Source organism: Micromys minutus (genome assembly GCF_963924665.1).
Source record: "Micromys minutus genome assembly, chromosome: 17".
NCBI lineage: Eukaryota > Metazoa > Chordata > Mammalia > Rodentia > Muridae > Micromys > Micromys minutus.
The window spans coordinates 20,222,479-20,244,882 of NC_137952.1; the positions used below are offsets into that span (position 1 = coordinate 20,222,479).

Below are 22,404 nucleotides of genomic sequence, written 5' to 3' on the forward strand. Positions count from 1 at the left end.
CTTTTGGTTTTCTTGTTTAGGAGTTTCCTTGTTTTTACTAGGATGTATTTTCCCTCATTGTATTGGGTTTTACACCTAAAATTCCTTGTAGTGCTGAGTGGTCTGATACTGTGTAAATTTAGATTTGTCTTGAAATATCTTCATCTCTCCATCTATGGTGATTAATAGTTAACTGGGTATAGCAGCTTGGGCTGGCACTTGTGCTTTCTTAGAGTGTGCATGATGTCTGTCCAGGCTCTTCTAGCTTTCATAGTCTCTGTTGAGAAATCGGTGTGATTCTGATTGGTCTGCCTTTATATGTTACCTGACCTTTTCCCCTTACTGCTTTTAGTATTCTTTCTTTGCTATGAGCACTTGGTGTTTTGACTATTATGTGTCGGGAGGTATTTATTTTCTGATCCAACCTATTTGGAGTTCTGAAGGCTTCTTTTATGCTCGTGGTCATCTGATTCTTAAGGGTAGGGAGGTTTTCTTCTATGATTTTGTTGAAGATATTTACTGTGCCTCTTAGTTGATACTCTCCTCCCTCTTCTATTCCTATTATCCTTAGGTTCACTCTTCTCATTGTGTCCTGGATTTTCTGGACATTTTGGGTTAGGAGCTTTTTGTTTTTTGCATCTTCTCTGGCTGTTTTGTCTATGTTTACAATGTTGTCTTCTGCCCCCGAGATTCTCTCTTTTATCTCTTATAGTCTATTGGAAATGCTTGCTTCTGTGACTCCTGATTTCTTTTTTAGGTGTTCTACCTCTAGGGTTCTCTCTTTTACTGTTTTCTTTATTGTGTCAATTTCCATTTTAAATTCCCTCTTCCATTCCTTCATCTCTTTGGTTTTCTTTTCCTCTAGTTCTTTGAGTTCTTTGAGTGTTTTTCTTGTTTCGTCTTTAAAAGCTTCTGATTCTTTTTGCTTTTCCTCCCGTTCTTGTTTAAGTATCTCTATCAGCATCTTGAGGTATGATTTTATGTCTGCGTCTTCTTTTTCTGGAGTGTTTGGCATTCTGTTGTTTGATGCTATGGAAGATCTGGGTTCTGGTGTTGCCAGGTTGTCTTGGTTTCCTTGGGATATACTCTTTTGCTTTCCTCTTGCCATTTTGTTGTCAGTGATATATTCTTGTCTTTCCCTTGTATCTGGTCTGTGTCCCTGGATCTCCTCTGGTCCAGGTGGCAGATGGGCCGAGCCCTGTTCTGCACCCCCGAATCGCCGGGTGGAAACAGAAGTTCTAATGTTGTGTTCCTGGTCCCTGTATCAGGCAGGGGCATGCTTTCCATGTGCACTCTGCAAAGATCTCTCTGCTCCCTGGCTGCCCAGATCTTCTACTCGCCATTCTTTAAAACTTTAGGAACTGCTGGTACAGGTGGCAGATGGGCCAAGCTCTGTTCTGCACCCCAGAGTCGCCAGGTGCAAACAGAAGTTCCAAAATTGTGTTCCTGGTCCCTGAATCAGTCAGGGCGGGGGGTGTGCTTTCCATGCGCACTCTGCAGAGATCTCTCTGCTCCCTGACAGCAAACCACTCTGAGATGACCATGAGCATAAAACAAGCCTATGGAACGACAAATAGAGTGGACCAGTAAAGAAATTCCTCCCGACACCTAGCAGTCAAAACACCAAGTGTCAAAAGCAAAGAAAGAATATCAAAAGCAGTAAGGGAAAAGGTCAGGTAACAAATAAAGGCAGACCAATCAGAATCAAACACGATTTCTCAACAGAGACTATGAAAGCTAGAAGAACCTAGACAGAAATCATGCAGACACTAAGAGAGCACAAGTGCCAGCACAAGCGGCTATACCCAGAAAAACTATCAATCACCATAGATGGTGAGAAGAAGATATTCCAAGACAAAACTAAATTCACACAATATATGACCACAAACCGAGAACTACAACGAATTATAGGTAGAAAACCCAATACAAAGGGGGAAACAACTTCATTTAAAAACGAGAAAACTACTAAGCAAGAAAACCAAAAGAAGAGACACACAGGCACAATTCAACCTACCAAAGCAACAGTAGCAGGAAAAAGCAACCACTATTCCTCGATATCTATTAACATAAATGGACTCAACTCCCCAATAAAAAGATATAAGCTATCAGACTGGATACATTAAAAAAAAAAACTCAGCATTTTGCTGCATACAGGAGCCCATCTTAGAGACAAAGACAGATACTATCTCAGAATAAACGGTTGGAAAAAAAACTTCCAGCAAATAGCCCCAAGAAGCAAGCTGTAGTCGCCATTGTAATATCCAATAAAGTATATATTCAACCAAAAATTCTAAAAAAAAATTAGGAAGGGCACTTTTTACTCATTACAGGGAAAATCTGTCAGGAGGAACTCTCAATCCTTAATTATATGCTCCAAATACAAAAGCACCCATATTCATAAAAGAAACACGACTAAAGCTCAAAAACAATTTTACCCCACAATAATAGTGGAAGACTTTATTACCCTACTCTCACCAATGGACAGATCATGGAAACAGAAACTGAACAAGGACACTGTAAAACTAACGAAGACTATGAACCAACGGGAATTAAGATATATCTATAGAACATATTATCCTAAAACAAAAGAATACACTTTCTTCTCAGCACCTCATAGCACTTTCTCAAAAATGGACCACATAATTGGAGACAGAATGAGCCTCAGTCGATACGAGAAGATTGAAATACAGTCATGCACCATTTCAGATCACCATGATCTAAGTCTGGTCTTTAATAACAACAAAGACAACAAAAAGCCCATATACACATAGAAACTAAACAATGCTCTATTAAATGGTAGTAGGATCAAAGAATAAATAAAGGAAGAAATTAAAGATTTTCTAGAATTAAATGAAAAGGAAAACATGACATACCCAAACCTATGGGATGTAATGAAAGCAGTACTGAGAGGAAAACTCATAGCTCTGAGTGCTTCCAAAAAGAAACTGGAGAGAGCATACACTAGCAACCTGACTCTACAGTTGAAACTCTAGAACATAAAGAAACAGATACACCCAAGAGGAGTAGACGGCAAGAAACAATCAAACTTAGGGCAGAAATAGACCAAATAGAAACCAAAAAAAAAACCATTGATAGAATCAACAAAACCAAGAACTGGTTCTTTGAGAAAATTACCAAGATTGATAAACCCTTAGTCTGACTAACTAGAGGGCAAGGAGAGAGTATCCAAATTAACAAAATCAGAAAGAAATTGGAGATTGGTGAAAGTGCAGCCTCAGTTGTTGACAATCCAGGATTTAAGGGGTCATGCAAAGGATATAATGCTTGGCACCATGACGGGAGCCTATGACAGGCTATTGGTGAAGCCTAGTTCCAACGAAGACCTCAGTATATTTGAGATGCTAGTACCATGGGATGATCACCAAGAACAACAGTAAAGGTGTAATGGATCAACTTGAGCTTGAAGTGCTACAGTGGGCAGAGCTGGAGAAGTGAAGCCAGCCCTTGGATGAGCCCAGAAGAACATGTGTACATCCCAGACATTGAAACGAAAAGCTGTAACATTGAAGCTGCCCCGTAGACCCAAAGATGTTAAAGATGCCAGAGCAGGGGGATACCTACCAAGGAAAGCTGTTAACAGGGAGTGGAACCAGCCCAGGAGAAAGAAGTTTGTTGCCATCAACAAAGATGAAAAGGAAGTTGAATCTAAAGACGGCGTTGACATCAGGCATGGAGATGGCAGAATTTGGAGTTTGTCCAGCTGGTTGCCTGACTTAACTCAAGGATTACAGTTAAGTGATTGGATGGATCTCAAAAGAGACTTTGAATTTTGGACTTTTAACATTGTTGATACTGCTACAGACTATAGGAACGTTGGAAGTTGGACTAAATGTACTTTTTATTACGCTATGTTTAGGTATGGCCCCGTAGACTCTGCCTATAAGGTACAGGGAGTGGAATGTGATGGTTTGCATATGGTTAGCCCAGGGAGTGGCACTATTAGACGGTGTGGCCTTGTTAGAGGAAGTGTGTCACTCTGGGGGTGGGCTTGGAGACATTCCTCCTAGCTGCCTGAGGATGCTTAGTCTGTTCCTGGGTTTTTTGGATGAAGATGTAGAACTCTCAGCTCCTTCTGCACCATGCCTGCCTGAATCCTGCCATGCTCTCACCTTGATGACACTGGACTGAACCTCTGAACCTGTAAGCCAGCCACAATAAAATATTGTCCTTATAAGAAAAAAGAAAAAAAGAAAGAAATTGGAGAAATAAGGACTGAAACTGAGAAAATTCAAGAAATCATCACATCCTACTACAAAAGCCTATACTCTACAAAGCTGGAAAATCTGGAGGAAATGGATGAATTTCTAGGCAGATACAAGATACCAATGTTAAACCAGGACCAGGTAAAGCATCTACATAATCCCATAACACCAAAAGAAATAGTAGCAGTCATCAAATCCTCCCACCCAAATAAACCCAGGTCCAGATAGGTTCAGTGCATAGTTTTATTAGACATTTATTCATGAAATAATACCAATATCGTCCAAACTATTTCACAAAATAGTATCCAATGTAAATGTAACACTACCTAACTCATTTTTTGAGGCTACAATAACAGTCGTTCTTAAAACACACAAAGATCCTACAAGGATATAGAACTTCAGGCCAATATCACTTATGAACATTGATGCAAAAATACGCAACAAAATCTTTGCAAACTGAATCCAAGAACATATCAAAATGATCACTCACAATGATCAAGTTAGGCTTCATCCCTGGCATGCAGGGATGGTTTAATATAAGGAAATCCATCAATGTAATCCACCATATAAACAAACTCGAAGACAAAAACCACATGGTTATCTCACTAGATGCTGAGAAAGCATTTCACAAAATCCAACACCACTTCCTGTTAAAAGTCTTGGAAAGTACAGGAATCCAAGGCCCGTATCTAAACATAATAATACTTATATACAGCAAACCAACAGCCAACATCAAACTTAATGATGGGAAACTTGAAGCAATTCCACTAAAATCAGGGACTCGACAAGGCTGCCCACTCTCCCCCTACCTATTCAACATAGTACTGGAAGTCCTGGCCAAGGACTTTAGACAGCCAAAGGTAAGCAAATGGATACAAATTGGAAAAGAAGAAGTAAAAATATCACTCTTTGCAGATGACATGATAGTGTACTTAAGTGACCAGACAAACTCCACCAAAGAACTCCTACAGCTGATAAACAAGTTCAAACAAACTGGCTGGATATAAAATTAACTCAAACAAACCAGTAGACTTCCTATATTCAAAGGTCAAACATGTGGAGAAAGAAATTAGGGAAAAGATACCCTTCACAATAGTCACAAAAACTATGAAATACCTTGGTGTGACTCTAACTAAGCAAGTGAAGGACCTGTATGACAAGAATTTCAAACCTCTAAAGAAGGAAATCAAAAAAGATCTTAGAAAATAGAAAGATCTCCCATGCTCATAGATTGGAAGGATCAACATTCTAAAAATGGACATTGTACCAAAAGCAACCAAGAGATTCAATGCAATCCCCATCAAAATTTCAACCCAGTTCTTTATTGAGCTGGAAGGAGCAATGTGCAATTACCTCTGGAATAACAAAAGACCTAGAATAGCAAAATCCATCCTCAACAACAAGAAAACATTTGCAGGAATAATTTTCCCTGACCTCAAGCAATATTACAAGGCAATTTTGCTGAAAACTGCATGGTACTGGTACAGAAATGGGCACATGGAACAATGGAATAGAATAGAAGATCCAGAAATGAGCCCTCGCGTATATCGTCACCTGATTTTTGACAAAGTTGCTGTAAACATTCAAGAAAAAAACAGCCTCTTCATAAAAGGTGTTGGTCCAACTGACACTCAGCATGCAAAAGAATGGAAATAGAATCTTTCTCATCTCCTTGTACAAAGCTCAAGTATAAGTGGATCAAAGATCTCCACATTAAACCAGATACATTGAAACTATTAGATGAGAAAGTAGGAAAAAACTTTAGAACACATAGGCACAAGAGAAAATTTCCTGAACAGAACACCAATGGCTCATGCTCTATGTCAAAGATTGACAAATGGGACTTAATGAGATTGCAAAGTTTCTGTAAAGCTAAAGACACAGTCAAGAAAAGAAAACGGCAGCCAACAGAGTGGGAAAAGATCTTTACCAACCCCACATCACATAGAGGCCTAATATCCAAAGAATACAAAGAACTCAAAAAGCTAGACACCAGAGATTTAAACAACCCTATTTAAAAAATGGGGTACAGAGCTAAACAAACCGTTCTCGATTGAGGAATATCGAATGACTGAGAAACATCTATGGAAGTGCTCGACATCCTTAGCCATCAGGGAAATGCAAATCAAAACAACCCTGAGATTCCACTTCACACCAGTCAGATTGGCCAAGAACCAAAACTCAGATGACAACAGATGCTGGTGAGAATGTGCAAAAAGAGGAACACTTCTCCACTGCTGGTGGGATTGTAAACTGATACAACCACTCTGGAAATAAGTCTGGCAGTTCCTCAAAATAAAATGGACATAGTACTACCTGAAGACCCAGCTATTCCACTTCTGGGCATTTACCCCAGAGACGCTCCAACATACAACAAAGATACATGAACAACAATGTTATTGCAGCCCTATTTATAATAGCCAGAAGCTAGAAAGAACCCAAATGTCTTTCAGTAGATGAATGGACAAAAAATTGTGGTACATTTACACAATGGAATACTACTCAGCCACCAGAAACAATGACTTAACCAAATTCTTAAGAAAATGGCTGCATCTAGAGAAGATCATCCTGAGTGAGATAACCCAGTCACAAAAGAACAGAAATAATATGCAGTCACTGATAGTGGGATGCTAACCCCAGAATGCTCTGAACACCCCAAAAACAACTCACAGACAGTGTGAGGTTCATCAAAAAAAAAGAATATATCTTAATGAAAATAGAGCTATAGCATGTCCCCCTTTCCTTCCTACAGCTCCTCCTAATTTCTATCCTATACCCTCAAATTAAAAGCCTCTTTTCCTATATTATCGTTACATATATACATATATGTAGGTATATGTACCCACAAATACTTAATTACAACCTTAAAAATGTATTCCTATATTTTTATGCGAAAAAGCTGGAAATTGGTACATTTATCTTTGTTTCTTAAAATAAAGGAAAAAGAGGAAAAAAAGAAAACATTGACAAAAGAGTCAGAGAAGATGCAAAAACCAAAAAGCTCCAAAGGAAAAATGTCCAGGAGATCCAGGACACAATGAGAAGACCAAACCTAAGGATAACAGGAATAGAAGAGGGAGAAGAATATCTACTAAGAGGCACCATAAATATCTTTAACAAAATCATAGAAGAAAACTTCCCTACCTTTAAAAATGAAATGACCATGAGCATGAAAGAAGCCTACAGAACTTCAAGTAGAGTGGACCAGAAAAGAAATTCCTCCCAACCCATAGTAGTCAAAACGCCCAATGCCCAAAGCAAAGAAAGAATACTAACAGCAATAAGGGGGAAAGGTCATGTAACATATAAAGGCAGGCCAATCAGAATCACACCCTATATCTCAACAGAGACTATGAAAACTAAGAGACCCTGGACAGACATCATGCAGACCCTAAGAGAAAACAAGTGTCTGCCCAAGCTGCTATACCCAGAAAAATTCTTAATCACCATAGATAGAGAGACCAAGACATTCAAGAAAAAAATCAAAATGATCACTCACCATGATCAATAGGCTTCATCCTTGCGATGCAGGGATGGTTTAATATACGGAAATCCATCAACATAGTCCACCATATAAACACACTCAAAGAAAAAAACGACATGGTCATTTCACTAGATGCTGAGAAAGAATTTTACAAAATTCAACACCCCTTCATGTTAAAAGTCTTGGAAAGAACAGGAATCCAAGGCCCTTACCTAAACCTAATAAAAGCAATATACAGCAAACCAACAGCCAACATCAAACTTATTGCTGAGAAACTTAGAACAATCCCAGTAAAATCAGGACTACACAAGGCTGCCCACTCTCCCTCTACCTATTCAACATAGTACTGGAAGTCCTGGCTGGAGCAATTAGAAAAGGAAATCAAAGGGATACAAATTGGAAAAGAAGAAGTAAAAACATCACTATTTGCAGCAGACATGATAGTGTATGTAAGTAACCCCAAAAGTTCCACAAGAGAACTCCTAAAGCTGATAAACAAGTTCAGCAAAGTGACTAGATACAAAATTAACTCAAACAAATCAGGACCATGCTCTATTCAAAGGACAAACATGCCGAGAAAGAAATTAGAGACAAGACACCCTTCACAATAGTCCCAAACAATATGAAATACCTTGGTGTGACTCTAACTAAGCAAGTGAAGGACCTGTATGACAAGAACTTCAAACCTCTAAAGAAGTTAATCACAGATCTCAGAAAATGGAAAGATCCCCCATGCTCACAGATTGGAAGGAACAATATTGTAAAAAAAAATGGGCATCTCACCAAAAGTATTCTACAGATTCAATGCAATCCCCATCAAAATTCCAACTCAATTCTTCAAAGAGTTAGAAAGAGCAATGTGCAATTTCATCTGGCATAATAAAAGACCTAGAATAGCGAAATCCATCCTCAACAACAAAAAAACATCTGCGGGAATCACTATCCCTGACCTCAAGCTATATTACAAGGCAATTGTGCTAAAAACTGCATGGTACTGGTACAGAAATAGGCAAGTGGATCAATGGAATAGAATAGAAGATCCAGAAATGAGCCCTCATGTATATGGTCACCTGATTTTTGACAAAGGAGCAGTAAACATTCAATGGAAAAAGGACAGCCTATTCAACAAATGGTTCTGGTCCAACTGGCACTCAACATGCAAAAGAATGAAAATAGACCCGTTCTTATCTCCTTGTACAAAGCTCAAGTGTAAGTGGATTAAAAATCTCCACATTAAACCAGATACACTGGAACTATTAGATGAGAAAGTAGGGAAAACCTTAGAACACATAGGCACAGGAGAAAATTTCCTGAACAAAACACCAATGGCTCAAGCTCTAAGGTCAAAGATTAACAAATGGGACTTAATGAGATTGCAAAGTTTCTGTAAGGCTAAGGACATCGTCAAGAAAACAAAACGGCAACCAACAGAATGGGAAAAGATCTTTACCAACACCACATCAGATAGAGGCCTAATATGCAAGGTGTACAAGGAACTCAAAAAGCTAGACACCAGAGAATCAAATAACCCTATTAAAAAATGGGGTACAGAGCTAAACAAATCATTTTCAGTTGAGGAACACCGAATGGCCGAAAAACATCTGAGGAAGTGCTCGACATCCTTAGCCATCAGGGAAATGCAAATCAAAACAACCCTAAGATTCCACCTCACACCAGTCAGATTGGCCAAGATCCAAAACTCAGATGACAGCAGATGCTGGCAAGGCTGCGGAGAAAGAGGAACACTTCTCCACTGTTGGTGGGGTTGCAAGCTAATACAACCACTCTGGAAATCTGTCTGGCGATACCTCAGAAAATTGGATATAGTACTACCTGAAGACCCAGCTATTCCACTTCTGGGCATATACCCTAGAGACACTTTAATACACAATAAAAATATATGCACCACAATGTTCATAGCGGCTCTATTTATAATAGCCAGAAGCTGGAAGGAACCCAGATGTCCTTCAGAAGACGAATGGATACAAAAATTATGGTACATATACACAATGGAATACTACTCAGCCACCAGAAACAATGACTTAACCAAATTCTTAAGAAAATGGCTGCATCTAGAGAAGATCATCCTGAGTGAGATAACCCAGTCACAAAAGAACAGACATAATATGCAGTCACTGATAGTGGGATGCTAAACCCAGAGGCTTGCACTCCCCCAGAAACAATTCACAGACTGTATGAAGTTCAAGAAATAAAGAAAACAAAAAATATACATATATTCACAAAACAAGAAGACTTTGACTATTTCCATGTTGCGTTTTGTTTTGCATGTACTTTACGCTTATTGCAACTAGTACATTTTCAATGCATACTGTCAAGCCCTTGAAAAAAATCAAGTACTGACTAAAAAACATATTCACATTGTTTTATGTAAAATTTATTTTAATGTCTGAAAAAACAGTACTGACAAAAATGTATAATTTTAAGCAAAAAATGTTTAAAATCTTTACATTTATCTTTGTTTTGCAAAATAAAGTCGTTTAAAAAAAAAAAAAAAAAAGAAGATCCAGAAATGAGCCCTCACATATATGGTCACTTGATTTTGACAAACATTCAATGGAAAAAGAACAGCCTCTTCAACAAATGGCGTTGGTTCAACTGAGACTCAGCATGCATAAGAATGAAAGTAGACCCTTTCTTATTCCCTTGTACAAAGCTCAAATTCAAGTGGATCAAAAATCTTCACATTAAACCAAGTACACTGAGATTATTAGAAGAGAAAGTAGGGAAACCTTAGAATACATAGGCACAGGAGAAAATTTCCTGAACAGAACATTAATGGCTCGTGCTCTAAGGTCAAATATCGACAGATGGAACTTAATGAGATTGCAAAGTTTTGTAAGGCTTAGGACACTGTCAAGAAAACAAAATGGCAGCTAACAGATTGGGAAAAGATCTTTACCAACCCCACATCTGACAGATGCCTAATATCCAAGGTATACAAAGAACTCAAGAAGTTAGACACCAGAGAATCAAACAACCCTATTAAATATGGTGTACAGATTTAAACAATGTTCTCATTTGAGGAAAATCGAATGGCTAAGAAGCATCTAAGTAGGTGCTAGACATCATAAACTCTCAGGGAAATGCAAATCAAAAGAACCCTGAGTTTCACCATACACCAACCAGAATTTCTAAGATCAAAAATTCAAATGACAGTAGATGCTGGCAAGGATGTGGAGAAAGGGGAACATTTCTCAACTGCTGATATGGTTGTAAATTGGTACAACCACTCTGGAAATCAGTCTGTTGATTCCTCAGAATATTGGACATAGTAATATCTGAAGACCCAGTTATTCCACTTCTGTGCATATACCCCAGAGATGCTCCAACACACAACAAAGACAGATGTACCACAATGTTCATTGAAACTTTATTTATAATAGCCAGAAGCTGGGAAGAACCCAGATGTCCTTCAGTAGATGAATGGATACAAAAATTGTGGTATATTTACACAATGGAGTACTACTCAGCTTTCAGAAACAATGGCTTCATGAAATTCTTAAGAAAATGGATGCATCTAGAGAATATCATCCTGAGTTAGATAACCCAGTCACAAAGAACAGACATAATACGCAGTCACTGATAATTGGATACTAGCCCCTGAAAGTTCTGAACACCTCAGAAATAACTCACAGATTATATGAAGTTCAAGGAAAACAAAGGCCAAAAGAAAAAAGAAAAAAATTAAAAACCATTATGCTTAATCTTTACATACTCAGAAAACTTTGACAGTTTCCAAGTTACATCTTGTTTTACATGTACTTTTTGCTCATTGTAACTTGTGAGATTTTAATGCACACTATCAAATCTTTTTAAAATAATTAAGTACTGAAAAAATGTATTCATATACTTTTATGCATAAATGCTTAAAAATTGTACATTTATCTTTGTTTTTTTAAATAACGTAGTTCAATTTAAAAAAATCATGAGTAGGAGGTTGGTCCAAGACGGAGTTGTGATCCGTGAACTCGCTCGTGGGCTGTTTGATCCGTGCATCGTTTCTCCCTAGAGAGGGAAGGAGGCTTGGAGGTCGAGAGGGAGCCACAGCCGCCGCCTGTAGTCGCTAGGACTTCTCTCAAACTTGTGTGCTGAGGAGACCCGATGTGGGCCTCAGCTCCTAGGCTGAAATCAGCAGATTGCCTCATGAAAACTTGTGTATTGAGACAAAGGAAAGGATCTAGCAGAAAGCAACGTCTCTTATCTTGGGCTTGGCAGCAAGGAAGAGGACAAGTAGTGGAAATCCTGAAATCTGAAAAGCAGCCTGAAAGGTGACAAAGAAGCTGAAGATTGGTGGTGGAGAGAGGTATAACATTCCAGACCCACAACCTAGAAATGCTAGTAAGAACCAACAACAGCACAATAGACAGAAGACAGAGGATCAGAATTCCCAGATAAAGACTGTTCCTAAGACAAAGGAAAGAGGACATGGGTATGATCCATCAGCAACAGGTGGCAGTCCATGCAAAATGGAGGAAAAAGCAAGAGCCTTTCTAACAGCCCCAACTACAATGCTAACTTGTCAAGTCCTAGCTTGCTTGTTAAGTCTCAAGCCAGTCAGAACTATGCTGGAGCCAACTTTAGTGAGCCACCATCACCAAGTGTTCTCCCCAAGCCACCAAGCCACTGGGTTCATGTTTCCTTGAACCCTTCAGATAAGGAAACAATGACATTTCAACTTAAAACCTTACTTAAAGTACAGGTATAAAATCGGATACATACTAATTTTAAATTTTGTAATGTTTACACATAGCCAAAAGTAGTTTGACATTTTGTGAAAAACTGATAAAAGTATAAGCAGACATTTATGTGTTATATACACTATATTCTTAAGAGTGTCAATGCAATTTAAACAGTAAGTGACTAATCAATTCTACTTGGTAGTGTTGCTAACTAAATTAGATTTGGGGAACAGTAACCATAGCTTTTTTATTGTTTAAGAGGGAAAACTAAGATTTATGGGATACTACACAATTTCTGAAGAAATCAAACAATAACCATTTAGCCATTTTTAAAAAGAAAATAGCTGCTTCTTAAGTTACACATGGGTAAAATGTGTAGAGGCAAAGTATGGCCCAGCCATTTCTTAAATGCAGTGGATAAGCATTTACCCAGAGATGTACCAAATCTCCAATAACAGATAATGGCGACTAACATTCTGAGAACATTTATAGAAGAGCACCCTACAAAGCTGCTAAAGTGACCTGGCCTCACCTATGCATACCTTGCTTGAAGTAGGGAGTTATGTTTGTGATATTTAAAGCCATGTAAATACATATAATAAGCTTGTAATATATGTAATGTTTTCTTTTGTCTTAATTCTACAAAATAAGACTATTTTAGGTGAATTTGCTGAATGTAAGACCATGAACTCTTTTTTTATCTTATGACCTAATATTCAAGGTCTCCAGGTTTTGAAGGGTTGCCCTTGTGCCTAAGTGCCAGTGACTCAATGTGACTTGTGAAGTACACAAAGCAAATCTGTTGTATTAGGTTTTTATAGCTGAAGTTTTAAGCTACTAATCTTCTTGTTTTTTTTTTCTTTCCTAAAGAGATATTAAGATGAAGTACAAGACTTACTCCCTAACCCTTTTAAGCCCAATTATCTTTCTGTCCTGAGTAACCCCTGATTATGTGCAAACCCCAGACTTATGCAAAAGAAAAAAATTGTGTGATTAGACCAAATAGAATAGCAAATTACTTTTCAATCTTGTGTTTTCTCTCAATTAATTTCAGAGAATATTGCCCAAATCAAACATTGAGTATCCATCCTAAAGGATTTCACTTTGAGAATAAACCTTTATTCCCCAGTAAATAAAAATCATGTACACTGAAACTAAAAGAAAAGAAACTCGTAAAACCTTAGATCACATAGGTATAGGGGTAATGTTCCTGAGCAGAACACCAATGGCTTAGGATCTAAAACCAAGAATTGAAAAATTGGACCACATGAAATTTCAAATCTTCTCTAAGACAAAGGACACTGCAAATAGGACAAAATGGCAACCAACAGATTGGGAAAGGATCTTTACTAATCCTACATCTGATAGAGGGCTAATATACAATAAATTCATAGAACTCAAAAAGTTAGACTCCAGAGAATCAAACAATCCTATAAAAAATGGAGTACAGAGCTAAATAAAGAAGTCTCAACTGAAACTACTGAATGGCTGAGAAGCACCTAAGAAAATGTTCAACATCCTAGTCATCAGGGAAATGAAAATCAAAAAAACCCTGAAATTCCACCCCACACCATTCAGAATGGCTAAAATCAAAAACTCGGTTGACAGCAGATGCTGGAGAGGATGTGAAGAAAGAGGAACACTCCTCTGTTGTTGGTGGGATTGCAAGCTGGTACAACCATTCTGGAAATCAGTCTGGTGGTTCCTCAAAAAAGTGGACATAGTACAACCTAAACTCCCTGCATAGATCCTAGATATGTTCTAATATACAATAATGACAGATGTTCCCCTATGCTCATAGCAGCCCTGTTTATAATGGCAAAAATCTAGAAAGGACCCAGATGTCCTTAAACAGAGGTGTGAATACACAAAATGTGGTACATTTACACAGTGGAGTACTACTCAGATATTAAAAACAACAACTTCATGAAATTTTTAGGTAAACAGATTGAACTAGAAGCTATTAATCTGAGTGATGTAACCCAGTCACAAAAGAACATATATGCTATGCACTCACTGATAAGAAGATACTGGCCTAAAAAACTATGAATACCCAAAAAACAATTCACAGACATTATGAAACTCAAAAAATGGAAGTCAGGAATGTAGATGCCTTGTTTTTTATTAAAAGGAAGAACAAAATACTCACTGGAGGAAATACAGGGACAAATAAGAGGAGCAGGAACTGAAAAAAAAGATCAACAAGAGACTTCCTTATCTGGAAATCCATTCCATATGCAGCCACGAAACCCAGTCACTATTGCTGATGACAAGAGGTGCTTACTGGCAACAGCCTGATATGAATGCCTCATCAGAGGTTCTGCCAGAGCCATACTGACACAGATGAGAATTCTTGCAGCTAACCATCAGACTGAGCATGAAGACCTCAATGAAGGATCTAGAGAAACAAGTAAAGGAGCTGAAAGGGTTGCAACCCCATGGGAAGAACAGCATTATCAACCAACAACACACTCTAGACTTCCCAGGGACTAAAACACCAACCACTGAGTACTTATGGAGAGACCATGGCTCCAGTTGCATATGTAGCAGAGGGCAGCATTGTCTGGCATCAATAGGAAGAGAGGCCTTTGGTCCAGTGATGGCTCGTTTTTCCTGTGTAGGGGAATGTCAATGTGCTAAGGTGGGAGTTGGTGGTTGGGAGTGGGAACTTCTTCATGGAAGCAAGGGAATATGGGAAGAGGATGGGAAAGGGGGAATGTGAAATAACATTTAAAATGTAAATACAGAAAATATCCAATAAAAAATTATTTTAAAAAGTAATCCAAGACCAACTAGAAGGTTTTTACACCAGTAGGGCTCAGAGGATTGCTATAATCAACAGCCAAATTTCTTAACAGGATGTACGTGGTGTAAATAGGAGAGTGCCCCTGCTATTTCTGTATATTATCATAGATTTTATTTATCTTCTATTAGAGAGCACATAACCCTGGTGTGTGCTTGTATTTCACATTGTAACTGAGTAAACTATGTCACTAAACCCATAACGTCAGTCGCTTTCATGGCACACATTTGTAGAATGATGAATTTTGTGTTATGTTTTATTTGGTATAAAATATTTCCCCTGGTCAAATAAGACTTCAGGCAAGTACTTGTGTGTAGGTTGAATGAGGCTTTCCATGAACCCACATATTACTAAGTGAGCAATTATGTAGATGAGTCTATCTCACTCATTGAATCTATGAAGCATGAAAGTATGAAAGATATAAATGATTGCTCATAGAAAATGGATTTACCTAATTTTTAACACAAAAAAAATTGTCCCAGGGAGGTTGTAATCTCATCATAGATAAAAAGCTAGAGGCACTAGAATCTCATAAGGAAAACTGGACATGAGATGGAGACCAGGGACAGTTAACGAACACTTTGTCTAATAGTGCCTCCAATTTCAGTGGTGACAATAATCATGATACACTTGCAACTAACTTGAAAAATGAAAGAATTAAAAGGGGATGTGAAAAATAAAGCAGAACTACAGCACTAATTCTGTTCCATAGTGTTAGGATGAGTTAGTTTACATGGTATATCTGTAAAGTACTTAGAGATACTAACAACTGATGAAAAATTGCTATAGTTTCATTTGCAGCTCTATAATAACATATATATTTTGTGCTGAATTCTGACATAGACATACAAAAATAAATAAAAAAACACTAAATAAATAAGTAAATAACTAAAATCATAAATGAATTTGACTGTCATGATGTTAACTGGACAGCCTACATTTCTTTGTATCAAATGTGTAATGGTTGCAGATTCCAAACATTTTGAATAATCACAATCAAAAGAGTTGCTAGAGTGTATGCAATGTTCAGAAAATAGAAAATTAGACCCAGATGAATGTCAATTTGTATATTTCCCATGAAGTACTCCCATTAAATCCTACATGTAAGAAAACAGACAGAGACAGAAAGACAGACAGAGACAAAAAGGGGAAACATCTTTCTCTTTTTTTGGGCTTTAAAGAATCTCTTCCATCTTCCATACAATTAAAGTTTACTTCACAAAAAAATATTCTTTGTTAAATCAATTCAGCATCAAAATAATCATTGTCTCAAAAATATAAACTTCATTTCTTGTTGTCTAGACAAATTTAAATTTCTCCTCATAGAAGACAAAAGCCACCAACATATCAATATAGGTATAGAAGTCCTATCAGGGAAATTAATCGTCATTGAATTCGATGAACTATACACTGTATTCATCAATGAATGTTCACACCGAAATCATTTAGGAGATTTTCCCATATTTTAATAGCTGTCGGCACACTCTTTTCATAGCTGTCTTCATATCTTGATTCCTCAGTGTGTAGATCAAAGGGTTCAGAAAAGGAGTACCAACTGCATCAAATATAGCCAGATACTTATCCAGGTGTGTAGAGGGGGAAGGCCATGTGTAGACAAATATCAAAGGACCAAAGAATAGGACCACAACAGAGATGTGAGCAGAAAGTGTAGACAAAGCTTTAGAAGAGCCACCTGAGGAATGTTTCTGAACAGTGACTATTATGACAATATAAGATATGACCAGTATGAAAAAGGAGCCTACAGAGATGAAGCCACTGTTAGCTGAAACCATTAATTCTAATTGGTTGGTATCTACACAAGCAAGTCTGATGAACCGAGGAAGGTCACAGTAAAAGCTGTCCAAAATATTTGGTCCACAGAATGGTAAATTTACTATATAAACAAATTGAACCAGAGAATGCATAAGGCCAACCACCCATGCAGCCACAAGGATGAAAATGCACATTTTTGCATTCATAATGGTCAAATAATGAAGAGGCTTACATATGGCTACATATCTATCATATGCCATGCCTATGAGCAGCACCACCTCAACACCACCAATAACATGGATGAAAAAAATTTGAATGATGCAACCTCTAAAGGAAATGACTTTGTGCTTTCTGAATAGGTCATAAATCATCTTGGGACAAGTGACACATGAAACACCTAAATCAATGAAGGAGAGATTGGCCAACAGAAAGTACATGGGAGAATGTAAGTGAGGGTCAGACGCCACCGTGAAAATGATGAGGGAGTTTCCCATCATGCTAGCCATATAAAACACTGAGGCAAACACAAAGAGAAGAACTTGCATCTTCCAGGAGTTGGTGAGTCCCACAAACATAAATTCTGACACAACAGAGTAATTTGTTCCTTCCATTTCTGCTATTTGCAGTGCCACCTAAAGGACAGCAGTACAAGAAACTGAAAGTTATGCTAATTATATTAACAATCCACAAAAAGTTAGAACTTGAGTTTATAAAAACCTTTTTAATTTGTCTATAAACCTTTATCATAAAGATGAATAGATATATGAGCGAGTGCTTACATGGCTACTTATCAAGGGGCTGCAAAATACAAACACCCTGAAATACCATTTTATTCTTCTTAAAATAGCTTTCATAAAAGATTTAAAAATAAAAGGTTTGGGTTGTGTCCTTAAAAGTGGAAGATTGGACAGAGCTGAGAATATAATTATATTCATTTAAGAAAGCATATAGCCATTTCTTAATAATTTTAAAATAAAGCTTTGGCATATAATCACTGTCTTCCAACATATAGAGCCCTATATTTCATTCTTGTCAAAGGAAGGAAGGAAGGAAAAAGGGAAGAAAAGAAGGAAGGAAGGAAGGAAGGAAGGAAAGAAGGAAGGAAGGAAGGAAGGAAGGAAGGAAAGAAGGAAAGAAGGGGAGAGGAACAAACAGAAAATGGATAAATAGAAATTATTATAGCGAGAAAAGATAGATGAAAACTGGAGAGATGGAATGGGAGACAGAAAGATACTGAAAGTCATAGATATATAGAAAGATGCAAACAACTTAGAGAATTATTAGCCAATATCACTTTGGGAGTTAACCATCCAAAAAAATGAACCTACTTTGATCCATGATCATTGAAACATCATTTATAGTAACCAATATTAAAATATCATAATTGTTTTTTATGGATGTATAGCAATAAACAAAAATACGCACAAGTACAGATACAGTAGACTATTAATGAAGGGAGTTTAAGGTCTCATAATAACATTAATGAACCTGGGAGTAATTGTGCTAAATGAAATGGAGGCACAAGAAAACAAATGCTGAAAGATCTTCTGAACATATGAAGTCTGAAGAAGTCAGAGTTATAGAAGCAAAGAATATAATGGTGGGACAGACAGAAATGATGTGGAGAGTGGGCATGAAGCAAGAATATGATGGTGGTTAGTAAAAATCCAAACGCTCTATTCATACGGTGGTTCCTTTCTGAATATCTACGGTATTATGGTGAATATACACAATGATAATAGTTGCATGCTTGGCAATTCCTGAAAAGCTATTTTCAATGTTCTCTCTCAATGTAAGTATGCTCGTTATTTTTATATATGTGTAATATATATAATGTAGCTTCATATATATTGTTATATATTATATGTAGCTTAATATATTACATAACAGTGATGTGCACTAAAAATACACACAATAATTTAGTTATTAATTGTTCCCATATGAAACCAAAACAAGAAAACTGTTTATTGTACCCATAGAATTGTAAAATACAGACCACACACTGAAGTATGCGGCAGTCATGTCATGTTCTGGTCCATGTAATATTTCTGGATTCAGGTGATTGCCTTCAGTATAGAAAAAAATCAATGTCTGATTTCACTTTCTAACTAACTATTTATACATAGAACATGATGCATAGGCGAGAATCACTGCCCTGGAAAGCTCACCTCACAAACAGAAAAGTTAGTCCTCAGAAGGTATCCAGGTTGTGGCAAAAGGCAATTTTTCCAAACCTGAAATAAAGAATATATCACATTATAGTATAGGTTACACCTTGTTATAGAATAAACAGCACATGAACAAAATACAGGTTTTCAATTCAGAAAAACAAAATAAACTCATTGCTCAGGCACTAGCAATTTATTAGATATATAGTTATTAATTTATTGTATAAATTTAAATATTAACAGTTTATGATGCAATTTAAACATAGCAAGTATTCCAAACCACATATTCAGTATATTGGTATTCTATATTAGATAATTAACAAATATTGATGTTAAATTTTTTTAGTTTTTCCATGATTCTGTGAATTGATTTAAGGAATACATAAAATAAATAAAACAAAGAAACAGAGCATGAAATTTTATTTCTGAAAGAACTTTCAAAGTATACTAACTCTCCCCTTCTAATAAAAGATATTAAAAATATATTAACTTTCTCCTATTCAATAATAATAGTGTTCAAGTTACTTAGTAATCAGAATGTACTATCAACATAATTTAAATATATTTTTTCAAAAAACTCTATTATGCTAATAATTAATTAAATGTAACACATTCAATGTTTCTTTTCAACTAGACTCAACTCCAATAGATTTAAGGACTATACCTGTATCTTGTGTAATCCATCTTAAAACTCAGAATCACACCATATTGTATATAAATATTTGCTGAAACATAGAATACATATGTTTCAGTTATTTCAAATACACATGAAAATATTTATGATTATAATTTTAAAGATAAGAAAGTAAACTGTGCAGAGCTCTAAAGTGACAGAGAAAAATGTAAAAGGATCATAACACTAAAGAAAAAGAAAATGGTGTAAAAAGAAAAATTTAAAAACAACAAAATTTGAAAAGTATGCATTGTCTTGGAGGGCAAAGTTTAAGTAAAAGATAATTTGTTCACTTTTGTTTCCACTTGAAAATTCTTTTAAAACTAAATAATTATAACCAATCAGAGTACTTCAAGCACCTTTCAAGTACCAAAGCTGTAGGAGGCATACAAATGAACCTGTATCCACTGTGAATTTCTCTTTTGGACAGCCAATCTTCATCACCATCATAAAACCCCATGAATGTTGAATTTAGAAGAGAATGATTTGTAGTTATACAAAATATAGAATTTAGAAGTTGATAAAATTTGAGACCTGATACATTCACTTGGCACAGAGTAGTAACTGAAAATAAGTTCAGAAGAAGACTCATATGACATCTGTAAATGCAGAGGGAAGAATATGGTGCTGATTTACCTATAAGCCACAAACACCCACAGAGGAACACCCACAAAATGGGATATGTTAAATGATCTTCTCTTACACTTGTCTGTATCTTAAAATCATTCTCATTCTTCATATAATGCACATTCATTTACAACTGTTAGAATACTCACAGTGCAAAAGGCCAGACTAACGTCTTTGTTGCATATCATGAGTAGTCCCCCACATAGCCTTAAATCTGTCATATGAGAATCCTCCAAGACAGATTTCTAATTCCTACTTCTTAAAGGAAATATTTATTAAAGAGGTTCCTAATACAGGGTCATAAGTTTAGTAACCTACATTCATCGGCTAAGTTTGAGCAAAGCACACATCAGAAACATCATCTGTGCATATTTTTACTCCTGTTTTGCTTAATATGTAAGTTCATTATTCCCTCAAGACAAACTCTGAACTTTTACCTATCAATTTGTTGTGAAACCTGCATTATATCCAGAATAATTCAAAATCTTCTATTTAATTAAAACCCCAGTTTCTATTGATTATTGAGAAAAATATAAGTAACTCTACATGCTTTTCAAATAACTACTTATGAGTATAAATATAACAAAGGAAAGTTATAGCTCTTATTAAAACTCTTTAACTAACTACTTATAATTAGGAAATAAAATAAGTGCATGCAACACAGAAGATGGAGTTGGAAAGATAGCTCAATGACTAAGAGCACTTTCTGTTTTTAGAAACAAAACTGATTAGGCTTATCAACACCCTAGTGACAGTTCATATCTTTCTGTAACTTTAGATCCTGGAGAACCTTCTGGCCTCCTCAGCAGTGACCAGCAAGAAGTATACATACATATATAAAAGCATAAAAATGCACAAAATAAAAATAAATAAATTTTTTAAACAAGAGAAAATATAAAAAATAAATCTAATTTTTGATTTGTAAGTATTATTCTCTTTTCATATGCTCTAAATGATATTACAAAATGACTAAGTATTGAAAAATTACCCCTAGAATATATTCAAAGTTTTTCAAAGTTGCTTGATGTTTTCTAGTGTCTTTTATATTTTTGGATACATTATTCTAGCTCAAAAACAAATCCAATTAACTTTTTACTATATATCAAAATAATTACAGTTATTTTTCTGTGCTATTTAATTACTTTTTCAGCATAATACCTATCTTTTGCTTTAGATAAACAAAAGCATTTACAGTATAAATCATTCTCATAGAGTTTTCAAAACAAGAATATTTACAAATAAAGCCATACTTCTGGTTGCTTAAACATCACGGTACATTTTACCTGCACTAAGAGGAAGCATTTTCACAACTGGTTTTCCTAATTTCTTTAGCCTAAAATACCTAATAATAACCTAACATAAAATATATGAAGCTAATTAGTCAAATCTCAAGAGACCCATGAGCAAAAGATTCTGAAAACTCTAGATAGTTTTAAATGTGCTCATAGTTCAGATTTTTTCCCCTGGAGAACTGCTTGTTTTGTCCAGTGCAACTAAAAGATTTCAGGTTTCATGAAACAACATTAAACACAAAAAGGAAAAACAGAAATATTATATTGTTGAATATTTTGTTGTAAATATTAAACATTATAATTAGTATCTAACTTAGATAATTAGCTCAAATCCTGACTACAAACAGTTATTTAATTACTTTAATATGTTTTAAGAAGAAATATTTACGAAGCTTCCAATTTCATATATTATATAATTGAGAATTTTTATATACATATAGGTGAATAGACATTCACAGAAAATATTAAATTTAAACATGAATAGCATAATTAAAACACCTACCATAAAGGGGGCAAAGAGCAGAAACAAGATTAGAGTGCCAATTCTCTCCACTTCAATTCAATATAATTCTTGACATCTTAGCTAGATCAATAACACAAAAGCAAAGCAAAAAACGACAAAGGGAAGAAGGGTGGGAGAGAGGAAGGAAGGAAGAAAAGAAGAAATACTAATAGAAAAAGA

The 22,404-nt window shown here is 36.1% G+C and overlaps 2 protein-coding genes and 1 pseudogene across 3 annotated transcripts in view; 2 read left to right on the forward strand and 1 right to left on the reverse strand.

Annotated features, from left to right (window-relative positions):
- The window catches only part of LOC308431924 (olfactory receptor 4F3/4F16/4F29-like), a gene marked incomplete at both ends in the record, with an annotated part of 138,684 nt that overhangs the window by 74,620 nt on the left and 41,660 nt on the right, over positions 1 to 22,404 (forward strand). The window lies entirely within an intron of this gene.
- Positions 3,273 to 12,412, forward strand: LOC308431851 (proline-rich nuclear receptor coactivator 2-like; annotated as a pseudogene). Its single transcript has 2 exons — positions 3,273 to 3,344; positions 11,976 to 12,412. The product of its transcript is annotated as a proline-rich nuclear receptor coactivator 2-like (transcript).
- Positions 16,635 to 17,573, reverse strand: LOC308431563 (olfactory receptor 4F3/4F16/4F29-like; the record flags this gene model as incomplete). The annotated part of the gene is made up of 1 exon (XM_080931084.1): positions 16,635 to 17,573. One exon carries the CDS (start codon positions 17,571 to 17,573, stop codon positions 16,635 to 16,637), a length of 939 nt encoding a protein of 312 aa, XP_080787210.1.